General features: G+C 33.6%; 1 protein-coding gene across 2 annotated transcripts in view; it reads left to right on the plus strand.

Moving 5' to 3' along the window:
• Window positions 1–11,775, plus strand: part of LOC123231811 (probable 2-ketogluconate reductase) — a 42,561-nt gene extending 30,786 nt beyond the window's left edge. For both annotated transcript variants that reach the window (XM_044658116.1, XM_044658115.1), the window contains exons 2-6: window positions 4,484–4,868; window positions 5,580–5,751; window positions 9,336–9,514; window positions 10,083–10,179; window positions 11,248–11,775. In XM_044658116.1, coding sequence (XP_044514051.1) covers window positions 4,487–4,868; window positions 5,580–5,751; window positions 9,336–9,514; window positions 10,083–10,179; window positions 11,248–11,404 — 987 coding nt within the window. In that variant the 5' untranslated portion in view covers window positions 4,484–4,486 and the 3' untranslated portion in view covers window positions 11,405–11,775. The remainder of the gene's footprint in view (window positions 1–4,483; window positions 4,869–5,579; window positions 5,752–9,335; window positions 9,515–10,082; window positions 10,180–11,247) is intronic.
• Window positions 11,776–13,839: the final 2,064 nt, after the last annotated feature.

The raw sequence follows: 13,839 nt of genomic DNA on the forward strand, positions 1-13,839 counted from the left end.
GTGGTAGCAGCAACAGCAGTAGCAGTAGAAGCCTCGAGTTCCATGGGGTGGGAAAGGGGAGGGGGCAAAAAAGGCTGAGGCAGGAGAGAAACAAGTTTTGCTTTTTTATTTTAACTAATCTACTCAGTAAGGGTTCTAAAGTCCAGGCTTGTGTTGCCATAAATGTAAAGTTTAAATTAATATCCAACACTCAAAGAATTATATTTTATAGAGTTTATTAATAATTGCTTGAAGTAAGAATTTTAAAAAAGAAATAGAAGTAAAAAACCCTAACTATCTAACAAAATTTAAACCACATGAGCAAGTTCTTCTGCCTCTCACCTTACCTTACCTCCACAGCAAAACTATCACCAAAAAAGAGAGTAAAAGGTGGAGCTACACCAAACTCATATCCTCCCTAAATCAGCATGTGACATGGTAAGGAACATAGGATGCTGGGAATTGGAGTTCTAGGGTACAGAAATTAATTACACAACTCTCTGTAGATGACATGAGTATATTTGGAGAATCAGAGAGAATCAACTTGAAAAACTAGTTAAAACTATTCACAACTTTAGTAAAGTTGTAAGATATGAAATGAACCCACACAAATCGTCAGTTTTTCTGTATATTAACAACAAAATCCAACAGCAAGAAATAGGAGGTAAAATTCCATTTAAAATAACAGCAGATAATAGAAAATACTTGGGAGTCTTCTTGCCAAGACTAACCCAGGAACTATACAAATACAATTAGAAAATATTTTTCAAACAAATAAAATCTAAACAACTGGAAAAATATTAATCGCTCATGGGTAGTCCAACCCAATAGAATAAAAGTGATAATTCTACCTATATTAATTTATTTATTCAGTGTCATACCAATCAAACTGCCCTAAAACTATTTTATAGAGCTAGGAAAAAAAGAACAAAATTCATTTGGAAGAACAAAAGGTCAAGGATTAATTAATTAATAAAAAAGCATTTGAAGGATAGATCTCAAACAATATTACAAAGCAGGAATCATCAGAACAATCTTGTACCAGCTAAGAAATAGAATGGTAGATCAGTGGTATAGATTAGGTACACAATCCAATGTTTGAGAAACCCAAAGATACAGAAGAAGGATCTCATCATTTGACAAAAATTGTTGTGAAAACTAGAAATTTATGATCAAAGGAGAGAGAGGGAGCATTACAAGCTATAAACATGAATCATTTTGATTATATTAGATTTAAAAGCTATGTACAAGCAAAAACAATGCTGAAAAGACTAGAAGAAAAGCAAAAAAATGTGTGTGGGAGATTTTATAGCAAGTTTGCCTCATTTTTCCAATATCTAGATAATTGAGTCAAATTTATAAGAATATGAGTCAGTCCTCAATTAATAAAAGGCCAAAGGTTATGAACAGGCAGTTTTCAGAAGAAGAAATGAAAGCTATCTATGGTTATAGTAAAAAATGCTCTAAATCATTATTGATTAGAGCAGTGATGGGCAAAGTAGGCCTGCAGCCCAGATTTGGCCCCCTGAAATGTTCTATCTGGCTGTAGGACATTATTCTTAATCTGACGAATACAATGAGTAGGATACAATACAATGAAACTTCCAAAGAGTTGCCTTAGAAACAGACTGACAGATGAGCATTTCCTTTCCTTTGGCCCCCTCTTTAAAAAATTTGCCCATCACTGGATTAGAGAAATGCACAAGAAAACAACTTTAAGGGAGGGTAGAGCCATGATGGCCAGGGAAGGAATGGGTACCCTGCTGATCTCTCTCAAATTACCTTCCTCACGACTTTGATAAAATACCTCTAAATGAATTCTGGAGCTGAGGAACCCAAAAAATGATGGGTTATGTCAGGTGATAATGACAAATTACTCATGGGTCAACGAACTGGGATGAGAAAAATGATTCTGAGATTATAGGAGGGTCAAACTACCAGACTGGCAGATCAGACATGCAGACATCCTCTTGCTGGGTGATTACAAAGCTTAATGAGTTAGGGTAAACACTTATAGGGAAAATGACAGGCTAAGGATAAGCCTTTTGCAGGGACAAGAGTTAGTAATGATTTACAAAATGGAGACAATGGATTTAGATTACACAGTGGTTCTGGACAGAGTTTTCTACAAGATAATAAATCACAGGTAACATGCCAATTCACTATGTCAACATATGACCCAGTTTTGTATAGAATACTGTATGTTCTTCTCTTAGACTTCTTATGCTATAAATTTTTTTGAAGGATATACAATATTAGTTTTTCTTACGTTAGAGAGTAGGCTATGTGTCTGACCATTTCTAAGCTATGATTTCCCAAAGACTTTGCAAACTGGAGTGCATTGGGCATTCCACAGACTTGCTGGAATGAAAGCCCCTAATCTTCCTATGCTGTTCCCACAGGAGTGAAATAATTTTTCATTCTAAGACAACTTAAAAGGTTTGTTGCACCAGGGTGGGACTGGAATGCAGGCCAGCAATGGCAGACTAGCACAGGCTAGCTAGCACAGGCTTTGGTGGTGGCTGAATCAGTAGCAATGGCTTCAACCCACAGATTGTAAGTGGGCCAGAAGGAGATTACAGGGGCCCTTTGCTGATTTTGAGTGCAGGATTCTCTTGCATTGCCCATCAGAAGAGCACAGCCCACATTTCTGGGTAAATGTCCCAGGAATATACCAGTATATGCACTTGTATATACCAGAGCTTACAGTCACTGGGGAGCAGGGAAACCTGGTCACAGTTTCAGGGCAGAAACAAAAGTGCTTATGGTGGCTCATATTCCAGAGCATAGGTCAGGAGAATCCTTTTCAAAAACTCTTTTTTTTAATGCATGTATAAATAATTTTTGGCAATTTGCAACTCATATTCTCTTCCTCACTTGACCCATTCCCTCCTCTCCTCCCTCTCTAAGCTTCAAAATTATCTGATGTAGGTTATACCAGTGATATCATACAATGCATATTTCCATATTCCTCATACCATAAAAGAAGACACATATCACACATACATTTAAAAAAACTCATTTAGGAAATAAAGTGGAAAATGGCATACTTTGATTAGATGCAAATAGTTTTTTTCTTTGCCTGTGGATATTTTTTAACATGAGCCCTTTGGTTTTATCTTGGAACCTTGCATTGCTGATAATTGTTTAGTCTTTTAACTGATTACCATACAAGGCCAAGGGAGTATTAAACACATTTCTCCTTGTATTATACCACTTTGGAAGAACTGAAAACTTATAAATCCCCAGGGCTAGCTCCGAAAGCAGGAGCAGAAAGTACCTGAAGCTTGTAGCATCCAACTTTAACGGTTTGGGTTTTTTAAGTTAAAAGTCAAGAAAGAAAGAAAAGGAAAATGAAAAATATTAGAGGGGATATAGAAATTGTGGGCCACTAATTCACTGTTGGTGGAGTTATGAACTGATCTAACCTTTCTGGAGAGTAATTTGGAACTTTGACCAAAAATTTTTCACAACAGGACTAAAATAGAAATAATGTTTTGCCTGATTTCACATGTAAAACCTATATGAAATGACTTGCCTTCTTAATGAGGAATTGGGAAGGAAAGGAAAGAATTTGTAATTCAAATTTTTTAAGAAAATGAATGTCTTGGCCTCCTCTCTTCCTAGCTGTGTGACCCTGGGCAAGTCACTTAACCCTTACCTCTCTTCTGCCTTGGTACCAATACATAATATTGATTCTAAGACAGAAGGCAAGGGTTTAAAAAAAATGAATGTTAAATGAATGTTGTTTTTACATGTAATTGGGGAAAATTTTTAATTAAAAAATCAACTGGACATCCCTGCTTTCAGAAACAAGGTTGGGGAATGAGGGTTATTAATGTGTCAGATTTCCTGTTAGTACCATGAAAGCAGTATAGTGCACTGGAAAAACAGATAGCTCCAAAGTCAGAGGAAAAAAATAAATGTGAGCTTTTAATTAAGAGCTTACAAGTAAATTTTTATTATGTATAAATGTATTATATTCTGATTATTATCTATAATTATTATAATCTTAAGAGATATTCAACTTGGTAATTATATTACACTTTATTTCTTATGCTGAATCTTAGAAAAATTCCATAGAAAAAATATTTTCTTTATCAAAGGCCAATGAGCCAAAGGCAAAAATTATTGCCTCACTACAATTTTTTAAATGAATTTGTTATTTAATATAAAAATATTCAACTTATTAACCTCTAAATACCAGAAATACAGAACTTTATTCAATAAATTTAATAGAGAAAAGTGTTAATCATTTTAATGGTATGACTAGTTTTAGAACAAAGGAAAACCAGGATGGGGGAGGAAAAAAGAAGAATGTATACCCAGGGTAGTATAAGCTCCTTGTGTCTGTGAACTAGTCCAGAAGTTTCTCCAAAACCCCAAAATGATCCTGCTCCATTCTTGCTGAAATTTAAGAAGTCAATGACTGCCCAAATGACACACTCTTTACACATAAGATTTTTTTTCCTTTTCTAAAATAAATCTTTATTTTTCTCTACAGATCATGCAAGATCAAGAGCTACCTTGTGTTTTGATCAACAATTTTGGAAAACCATATAGTGTGGCTCCAGAACACATAACAGATCTCAAGAAACATTTTAATCTTATCACCATGCAAGAATTTCTTCAAGACAAAATGAATTTTAGTCAAAAGATACAAGGAATATATATGTGGGGACAGGAACCACATATTGATAGGGAGCTGCTGGCAAGCTTGCCTGCCTTGAAGATTATTGTAAGTTCAGGAGCAGGCCTGGATCATCTGGACTTTAACCTGATTGCCAGCTTTGGTGTGAAGTTGGCCCACACTCCACAAGCTGTTTCTAACAGCACTGCAGATTTTGGAATAGCCTTACTTCTGGCATCAGCTCGGAGAATATTAGAAGGTAAAATGATCTTTTGAGCTATTTAATTGCATGATTATAACTAGAGTCTTTGTGAAAAAAAAAAAGAAAGAAAAGAAAAAGTATTCAAGCTGATAGTGGAAAAATGTAAGTCCTTTTCAAGTTGTCCTGAACCCTGGATAATGTCTCATACGTAGTCTTTTTTTGGTGGAAAAAGTTAAAAAGTATTCATAGCGATACTTGAAAAAATGTTAAATCCTTTTCGAGTTGTCTTGATGTCTTATGAAGCTTATGGAAACTTTTTCAGAATAATGTTTTTAAATGAACAAATTAAAATATATATGATTACAAAAATAACCCAATTCTACTGAAATATAGTTATCAAAAAAGTTTAAAAACAAGTTCCCAGGCCCAAAGTTAAGAACCCCATCCTTATTGTGACAGAAGACTGTAAAGAATACATGCTACAATATAAACTTTTTTGGCCAGGACATTCTGATTTTTACTATGAAAAAGACTGCTACCTATTTCCAATACGTTGTGATTTGTTGGTTTTTTCTTTTTTTTTTTTCAGAAACTTTTGCTCTGCTTCTTGTAGAAATGGGCAAGACTTCTCAGAATAACTCATTTTATCAGAGATTGCAAAGCCAGACATATATCACAATATATTCTTTTATTTCTTTCTTTTAAAAGTACAATTGCATTCTTTGTAGAGACAATTCCATGGCTCACTTTTGCATCTTGAACTTTTAGGGAATAAGATAGCTGTGTCACCAGACACCAAGTACTTTTCTTTTAATTGGATGGGACAAGAGGTGACTGGATCTACTCTGGGAATCATAGGTATGGGCAACATTGGTTATAAGGTTGCTCAGCGAGCCAAAGCATTTGATATGAAGATTCTGTATCACAACAGGAACCGCAGGTAAAACTTCCAGAAAATGAATTTTTAAGCTTAACTGAAGCCATGTCTCTCTAAATGAAACCCATGATTCCATTCACTGCCATATCATAATGTAGTGATAAAATTCCTTCTTTTTTTTCCCTCCAAAGAATGTAGTTATTCTCTGTCATCCTTTCATTTCCTTCCTTCTCTTTTCCATTTCCTAGATTTTCTCTCAAAAATATTTCTTCTTAATATAAAGTGTCACTTCTATCCTCCTTTGCCTATTCTGGTGCCCTCAGATAAAGATAAAGAGAAGAATATTTTAATAGGCAAATGATGTCATATAAAAGTAGTTTTAACTTTTTGTATCCTCTGAAAAAGAAGCACATCAAATGTCTACAGTGTGCGCTTCGAGAACTGCTACTCTATCTTGGTAAATAGATGTAGGATGTTTTCTTCCTCTCCCATCCTGTTTTTTTTATTTATAAATTTTGCTTAATTAATTTGTTGTCATTATTATACTTAAATAACCATTAGAGAAGGCAATGGCAAAGAGATTTTTAAAAACCATGTCTTATTGCTCTCTTGGTTTTCCTTCATTTCATACTTCATAATTTCTTGTCTTTCCAACTTTTTCCAGAATTAACATATTCTCCATTTCTTAGTGTATTCCTTTACAATTATATCCCACAACTTGTTTAGCCTTTTCCCAATGGTATCCCTTCATTTCTAAGTTCTTTGTCAGTGCACTTTAAACCCAATAACAGTATAGCTGGGTCAAAATGTATATCCAGCTTTATAACTCTTTAAATTGCTCTTCAAAAAAAAAAATTCACAATTCCTGCAACTGTGAATTAGTGTCCCATTTTTCTACCTGCTCTCTAACATTTGTCACTTTGCCTATTATCATTTTAGGCAATCTGATAAGTGTAAGATGATATCTCAGGGCTATTTTGAGTTGCATTTTTCTAATCAATAATGATTTACATATTTTTATTTTTTAATCAATTATATAATAACAAATTTCCACACAAGTTTTCTTACGTTTTATGATCAGACTTTTCTAACTTCCTCCTTCCTTTCCCCTTAAAAATGATTTAGAATATTTTTTTACATAATTATATATAGCTTTGATTTCTTCATCCCAAAACTGTCTATTCATATCTTTTGACCTTCTAATCTTGGCTACATTAGTTTTATTTGTACAAAATCTTTTCATGTACAAAATCTTTTCATCCAACATCTCATTTCTCTCTTATTTATTCATAAATTCTTCTCCTGCACAAAAATCTGGTAGTTAATATATTTCCTATTATTTTAATTTGCTTATGATATCTCCTTTTATGCCAATGCTATATATTTATTTTGATCTTATCTTGGTAAATTGTGCAATATACTGGTCTAGTTTCTGTCTGCTTTACAGTTTTATGCCAACAATTTTCACCAAATGATTAATCCTCAAACCTTGGATCTTTATTTTTGTCAAACACAAGGTTTTATTGTTTATTGCATAATCTTTTCTGTTTTGCTGATCTATTTCTTAGTCAGTACCAGATAGTTTTGATAATTACTACTTTATGTAATAAGGGAATTTAGGCAGATGTAATAAGGGGATTGAGGTAGTAGGGTGATATGAGACGAAGGGCTGGAGGTAATAAGGAAATTAAGGCAAGGTAAGGTTGCAATAGGGAATAAGGCAGGTAAGGAACTAAAAGTAGAGTGAATAGGGGATAAGGCACAGTGGATAGGGTTTTTTGGATCCCTAAGGCAGTTAAGTGGATAAGGAAGGTACTAGATTGAGATGGTAGGAGAGATAAGGGAATGACTGGATTTAGGGAATATAAACACAGAGGTATATGGAGTTGTAAGGGAGAAGATGAGATATTTTGGGCAGACAGCTGCAACCTGGGAGACACAGACTGGGACACAGGTTTGAAAGAGACACACTAAAGGGATCAGACTGAGCCCTTCAGATAGGAAGGGCAATTTTACATACAAAGTTTAGGGCCAGCCAAGAATGGCTTGAAACTGACTAGAGGGCTTTCTAGTCAGTTTTTCAGGTTCACCAAGGATGAGACTAGAGGAAGTATTGAGATGACACTTCCTCCAAAATGGATGCCTCCAGCTTTCCACAAAACCCAGAGAGAAATTATTCCTTCTCCCTTCTCCTTCTCCTATCAATCAACTAATAAACTAGCCAAAGTTTGATTACTTGACAAACAGGGTTTATTGATTTTCAGGGTTGATTGGCAGGGACAGAGGGGTAGCAGGTAACCCTAACAGCCGCCTAGAGAAAGCTTCAGGTGGGGGAGTGAGACAGGAAAGTGAGACTGATTTAGAACCTGCCTAAATCAGCCCCGAGGTTTGTAGCCTATAGGGTTAGGAAAGTTGGATACAATAATCAAAGAGATAATTTGTAACAAGGATAAACCCTATTTGAATACGGGAGACTAAACTATCAAGTTTGAAAACTAACACTCAGATCTACCCTCCTTTCAAAACTCACAGAAATTTAGGCTGGGGAAATGATGATGGGGAATAAGGGAGGTTAGGGAGACTCAAAGGAAATAGTTAAACTAACAAATTTTAAGAGAAAAGCTGCAGAATATAGGCCAGGTTTCCAATCCAAAAATAGAGCTCAGATTGACCCTCCTTACTCTCCACGAATCTCCGGCGTCAACTGACAACCTCCGGATTCTAAACCCTTTTTTCAACCGACAGAGAAACTCTGCAGTAAGGCTTTGCAGGGCTGACATGCACCCTATTTGCACTACAAATAGTTTTGATAATTACTACTTTATCATGTAGTTCAAAATCTGGTATCTTTTCCTTTTTTTCCCCATTAATTCCTTTGATATTCTTGACCCTTTGTTTTTCCAACTGAATTTTGTTATTATTTTTTCTAGTCCAAGAAAATAATTTTGGGGATAATTTAATTGGTTTTATTTAATAGTTTTATAATTATTTTCATATAGGTTCTGGGTTTGTTTTCACAAATAAAATCCCAAGTATTTTATTCTATCTATGGTTAATTTAAAATGGATTATCTTACACTATCTCTTCTTACAAAACATTGGTAATGCTGATGATTTATGTAGGTTTATTTTATATCCTGCTACATTGCTAAAATTATTGATAATTTTAACTAATTCTTTAACTTAAAGTTATCATGAGAAAAATCATTTCTTAAGCTCAAAAGGAACCTCAAAGAGCATCTGGTTTAACCTTATTATTTTACAGATAAAGAAAGTATGGCTTAGAGAGATATTTCCTAGCTATGTGACCCTGGGCAAGTCACTTAAGCCCAATTGCCTTAATACTTAATATCTCTTCTAAGACAGAAGGAAAGAGTTAAAAAAAAAAAAAAAGGCCACGAGGGGCTAAATATAGCTGAGCTGGGATTTGAACACAGGTTTTCTGACTCTAAATCCACTTCCTTTCATTACACACATGCTTCTTTTATCCAGTCTGTATTTAATCATCAGTGCTTTGCCAAAATAATATCTGTATTATTTTATCTTGTTTTAGTTTCTTTTTCACTGACTTTCCCCTGGATGGGCATTTTGTGCTATTTCTGATTAGGAAATTCACTTTATTTTTTTTCTCTTGGTTTATTCTGGCAGAAAGGTTGAAGAGGAACAGGCAGTTGGGGCCCATTATTGTTCAAAGTTGGATGAGCTGCTGCAGCAATCAGACTTTGTAATGCTGTTACTCAGGCTGACACCAGAGACTCATAACATGATTGGAAAGAGGGAACTAGGCCTAATGAAGTCTTCTGCTTATCTCATCAACATTGGCAGAGGTAATAGATACTAGAAGATATGCCTAGCAAAATATTTTTCTCCACTGAAAAAAATGAATCAATAAAGCTCAAATAGTTGCCACTTCCTATCAGCTTCCTTCTTTTGTAGCTTTGTTGGTTCCAAAAGTGACTCAGAATGGTAAGCAAGTGAAATTTACTTTCTACTTATAAGAATTCTTGACCTTGTTGTGAATATAATTGATTAAGTGAAAAAAAACCCAAACCTTTTTATTCAGACTTTTTTGGGGACCTTTTGTTGAAACCTGGAGAAACTCAACCTCTTTGACCATCATTTTCAATATCTTCAAAATGAAGTAGTTGAACTCATTAATCTTTAAGATCCATCATTTTGCCATGAAATAAAAAATTATGGGGTCATACTTACTGTTTTCTGGGCTCCATTTCCATTTTCATATGTAATTTGCTATTCATGTGTTTTTCATCTTTTGATTATTCAAATAGTACTTTTTTTGTTTTCTTGAGACAAGCTGAAGTGTGCACATTTATTCTACTCTATTACATGTGTTCTAAATATGATAGTAACAAAGATACTATTTCATTAATTCAGGTCAATTGGTTGATCAAGATGCCCTAGTTGAAGCTCTGCAGACTGGGATTATTAAAGCTGCAGCATTGGATGTCACTTACCCTGAACCCCTGCCAAGGTAAAAAACAAACAAACAAACAAACAAACAAACAAATTATTCTTACAAATTTTATAAAAGATAAAAATAGAAGCAAAATTCCCTGTCTGTATTTAAAGATAAAAGTTTTCTTTGTTGAGGTTCTCCTCTGGTTGCCCTTTCTGACTTCATCATGTTCCCAGATCAAATACCTTCTCCTCCCCTCCTAAAGAAAGTAAAAGTACCTTAAAGTTCTTAAAGCAAACTTAATAAACACTAAATAAACTTTTATTGACTTTACAAAATAACATATTTCATTGAAAAACAAAAAAATCTAGTGAGAAGACCAGCATTGTTTTATATATTTTTGTAATCATACTATTATTCTGTCTTAGTTATTAACAATTATACTTAATATAAGGTTTAAAAATCTGCTGGACAAAAATAATATCTTTAAAGTTCTGTCTGGTTCTAAGATCAGACTATTCTATGAATTAAATTAAATTACATAGAATTTTCTGGAATTCTTTTTTTAATCTTCTACATAAGGGCTAGCAATGGGAGTTAAGGGCCACACAAGTTAGGTCAGATTTGAACCCAGGACCTTCTGACTCAATCCTCTGTGCCACCTCACTCCCCACTATGATTAAAACTTAACAGACTTGTCACTTCCACTTACTGGTCCTAGCTTTGCCATCTTTAGCAACATAAAACAAATGGATAGCCTCATCTCTGAAAAAACTCTGTTTATCTTGTGTTCTTGCACCTTAACAGTTAACTCTTTAAAATTATACCAAGTTTCCACATAGTGTTCTAGACTTTTGAGGTAATTCTGAAGACTCTTCCACTACTGATTCATTCTGCGTTGTGATCCAGGACTTCTCATTCCCTCATCTATAAAATGCAGATATTAGACTAGGAAATCTTTAAGACCCTGTCAGGTTCTAGGATCTCATTATTCTTCCATAAATCAAATGGAATTTCCTTGTATTCTTTTTTAATCTCCCACAAATGTTTGTCTTCCCATGAATACAAAAAATGAGACTATAGTATAATAATTTTTAAAACAATGAAACGTGAGTAATTTTTTTCAATGCATATGTATTTCAGATCTCATCCTTTGTTAAAATTAAAGAATGTTATTTTAACTCCTCACATTGGAAGTGCAACTGTTCAAAGTCGACGTGTGATGATGGAAGACATGGTAGAAAGCCTTCTGGCTGCTCTCAATGGCCTTCCTATTCCTAATGAAGTAAATCTTAAATGATATGTTTGTGTGGAAAACTGCTAATGATAAAAACTTGACAGATGAAATGATAAAGGCTTATTTTTAATTCATGTAAACTCAAAATTTTCATTTTGTTGTATTTGAAGAGCTAAGAAAGAATAAAGTACCAGTTTAGAATATGTATTACAAAATCCTGCTTTTGTATTCTCTTTTTCTTTAGAGTTCACAGTAATCAAAATTTATCTTCCAAAAAATAAACAATCAATAAATGGAAAAATGGAATAGGAAACCAAAAAGCAGAAGGAAATGCAAAAACGTTTGTAAGTTCAGGTCTAGCTCAAGACAAAATTGAAGAGTAGGCCAGGTTATTTTTCCATTCCCATTTCTGCATTATGCCCTCTCTCATAAAATAAAACTCATAATTAATTAACAATTAATTTCTGGTCTGGAGAAATTGTATAATAAGAATAATTATAATAATTATATTAACTTAGCATAACTCCATTTTAAGTCTCCATTTTATAGGTTATTTTTCAATAACTAGATTTCCCAAAAAATGTAAACTTCTAAATATGAAAGATGACCAATAAAAATTATTTTAATCTATTTTATATTGATAAAATAACATTTTATTTTCTAACAACTAAATTATGTGGTAAGCTCGGTAATGAATCACCCATCAAAAATTTAGTGTAACCTCCCTCTATTTGAATTACTTTAATTTAATTATTTTAATTTAATTAGCATCTCCTACTACAAGCAAACATAAATTATGTTAACATCAACATGTCCAAAACAAAACTTCTACCTTATTGGAAATTATCTCTAGATTTTTTGGGTTGCTATCATGAACTAGGACACACAAGTTATTCACTAAATATTAGAAATATTAAAAATGCTTCCTGCTTTCTCATAGAAATAAGAATACAAAATCAAGAACACTCAGTAATATTATATTATTCCTTTGCTTCATACTCAAACTTTTCAGACTTTTCTATTTCTTTATTTTATCTCTTCAAGAAACCTATTTTAATTTACTTTTAATAGCTATTTCAATTAATTACTAATTTAATGAACTCTTTGTCTCAAAAACCCTTTTTTCCTTTAAGAGAGAGAAAGCACTATGTTCTGAGGATGGAAGAAGAGGTTACAGGTTTTTTTAGACTAGATAGAAGAACTGAACTATTTAAAGCAGATTTTGTCTGGTTTAGACCCCTTTGAAGTGGTTTTGACCAATCTGAGCTGGTTTTGATAAGTTTGAACTGAGTTTTGACTGGTTTCAGCTGTATTATAAATTTTATACAGTTGGAATTTGAATACAGGCTGTTTGATTCTAAATCCAATTATTTTCCTATTACCACATAATGCTTCTTTTCAGTCTGAATTTTAATTGGCAAAAATATTCTAGTTTCTTTTATATTTGTTTATTACTTTTATGGAGATTTTATCTTTCTTCCAAATCATAAGGGGTTAAGAAGTAAGGCTCTATCTGGTTTCTAATATCAAGACCAAAAATAACATTCAAGAAAAATTCCATAAAAGAAATTAGATATTTTATATATAATTGCCACGATAGGGAAAAATGGGGCTCAAACTACTAAAAAAAAAACAAACCAGCCCAGCCCAGTCGAAACAGTCAAAACCCAGGGTTAGGCTTGGTTTCAGTTTAAGCTGGTTGGAACTGGTCTAAACTTGTTTGAGCTGGGCAGAAATAGTTGTAACTGGTCAGAAGCAGGCCAAACTTGTTTTAGCCAGTTTTGACTGGTTCCAGCAAGCCAATGTGGGCCAGTCTAAACTGGTTTGAGCCACTGCTGGCTGGCCAGAACTAGTTGCTTTTGATGGTTTTTTTACTGGTTTTACCAGTTCCAGCCAGTCAGAAACGGCTTAAAGAGGTTCTAGCTGGTTTGAAACAGTCTGAAACCGGTTTTTACTAAAGGGTTTAAACTGGTTTGAGATGGTTCAGACAGATCAAAACCAGTTTAAACTGGTCCAAACGAGGTCAGGCCAATTAGAGCCTGGCTAAACTTACTGGTCTAGACTGGTTAAAACTGGTTTGAACAGGTTTGGACTGGTCAGAACTGGTCTAGTCTTGTTTTTACAGATTCTGTGTGGGTTTTTTTGGGGGGCGGGGAGTATTCTTTTTTAAAGGAAGCCAAAAAGTTATGATATCTACAAGGCTCAGGGCTGGTCTAAACTGAATGTTGCAGTGATTTTTTAATATAATTTTACATTGCTTATATTTTTATTTATAATTATATTTTTGGTCCTTTTAAAAAAATTATTCTCTTAAATGAAAAGATCCCTGAAAAAGATCCAATAGCTTCCAGTTTGTTTGGGAGTCCTTTCTCAACCTTGTAAGCTCTCTCTCTTATCAAGATTATCTATTATTTTTATTAATTAATTAATTTTTATTATTATGTAATATTATCTATTATATCTATTTTATCTCTTATCAAGTTTAGTTCAAACAACAA

The sequence above is a fragment of the Gracilinanus agilis genome, chromosome 1 (assembly GCF_016433145.1).
Source record: "Gracilinanus agilis isolate LMUSP501 chromosome 1, AgileGrace, whole genome shotgun sequence".
In the NCBI taxonomy this organism is placed as follows: Eukaryota; Metazoa; Chordata; class Mammalia; order Didelphimorphia; family Didelphidae; genus Gracilinanus; species Gracilinanus agilis.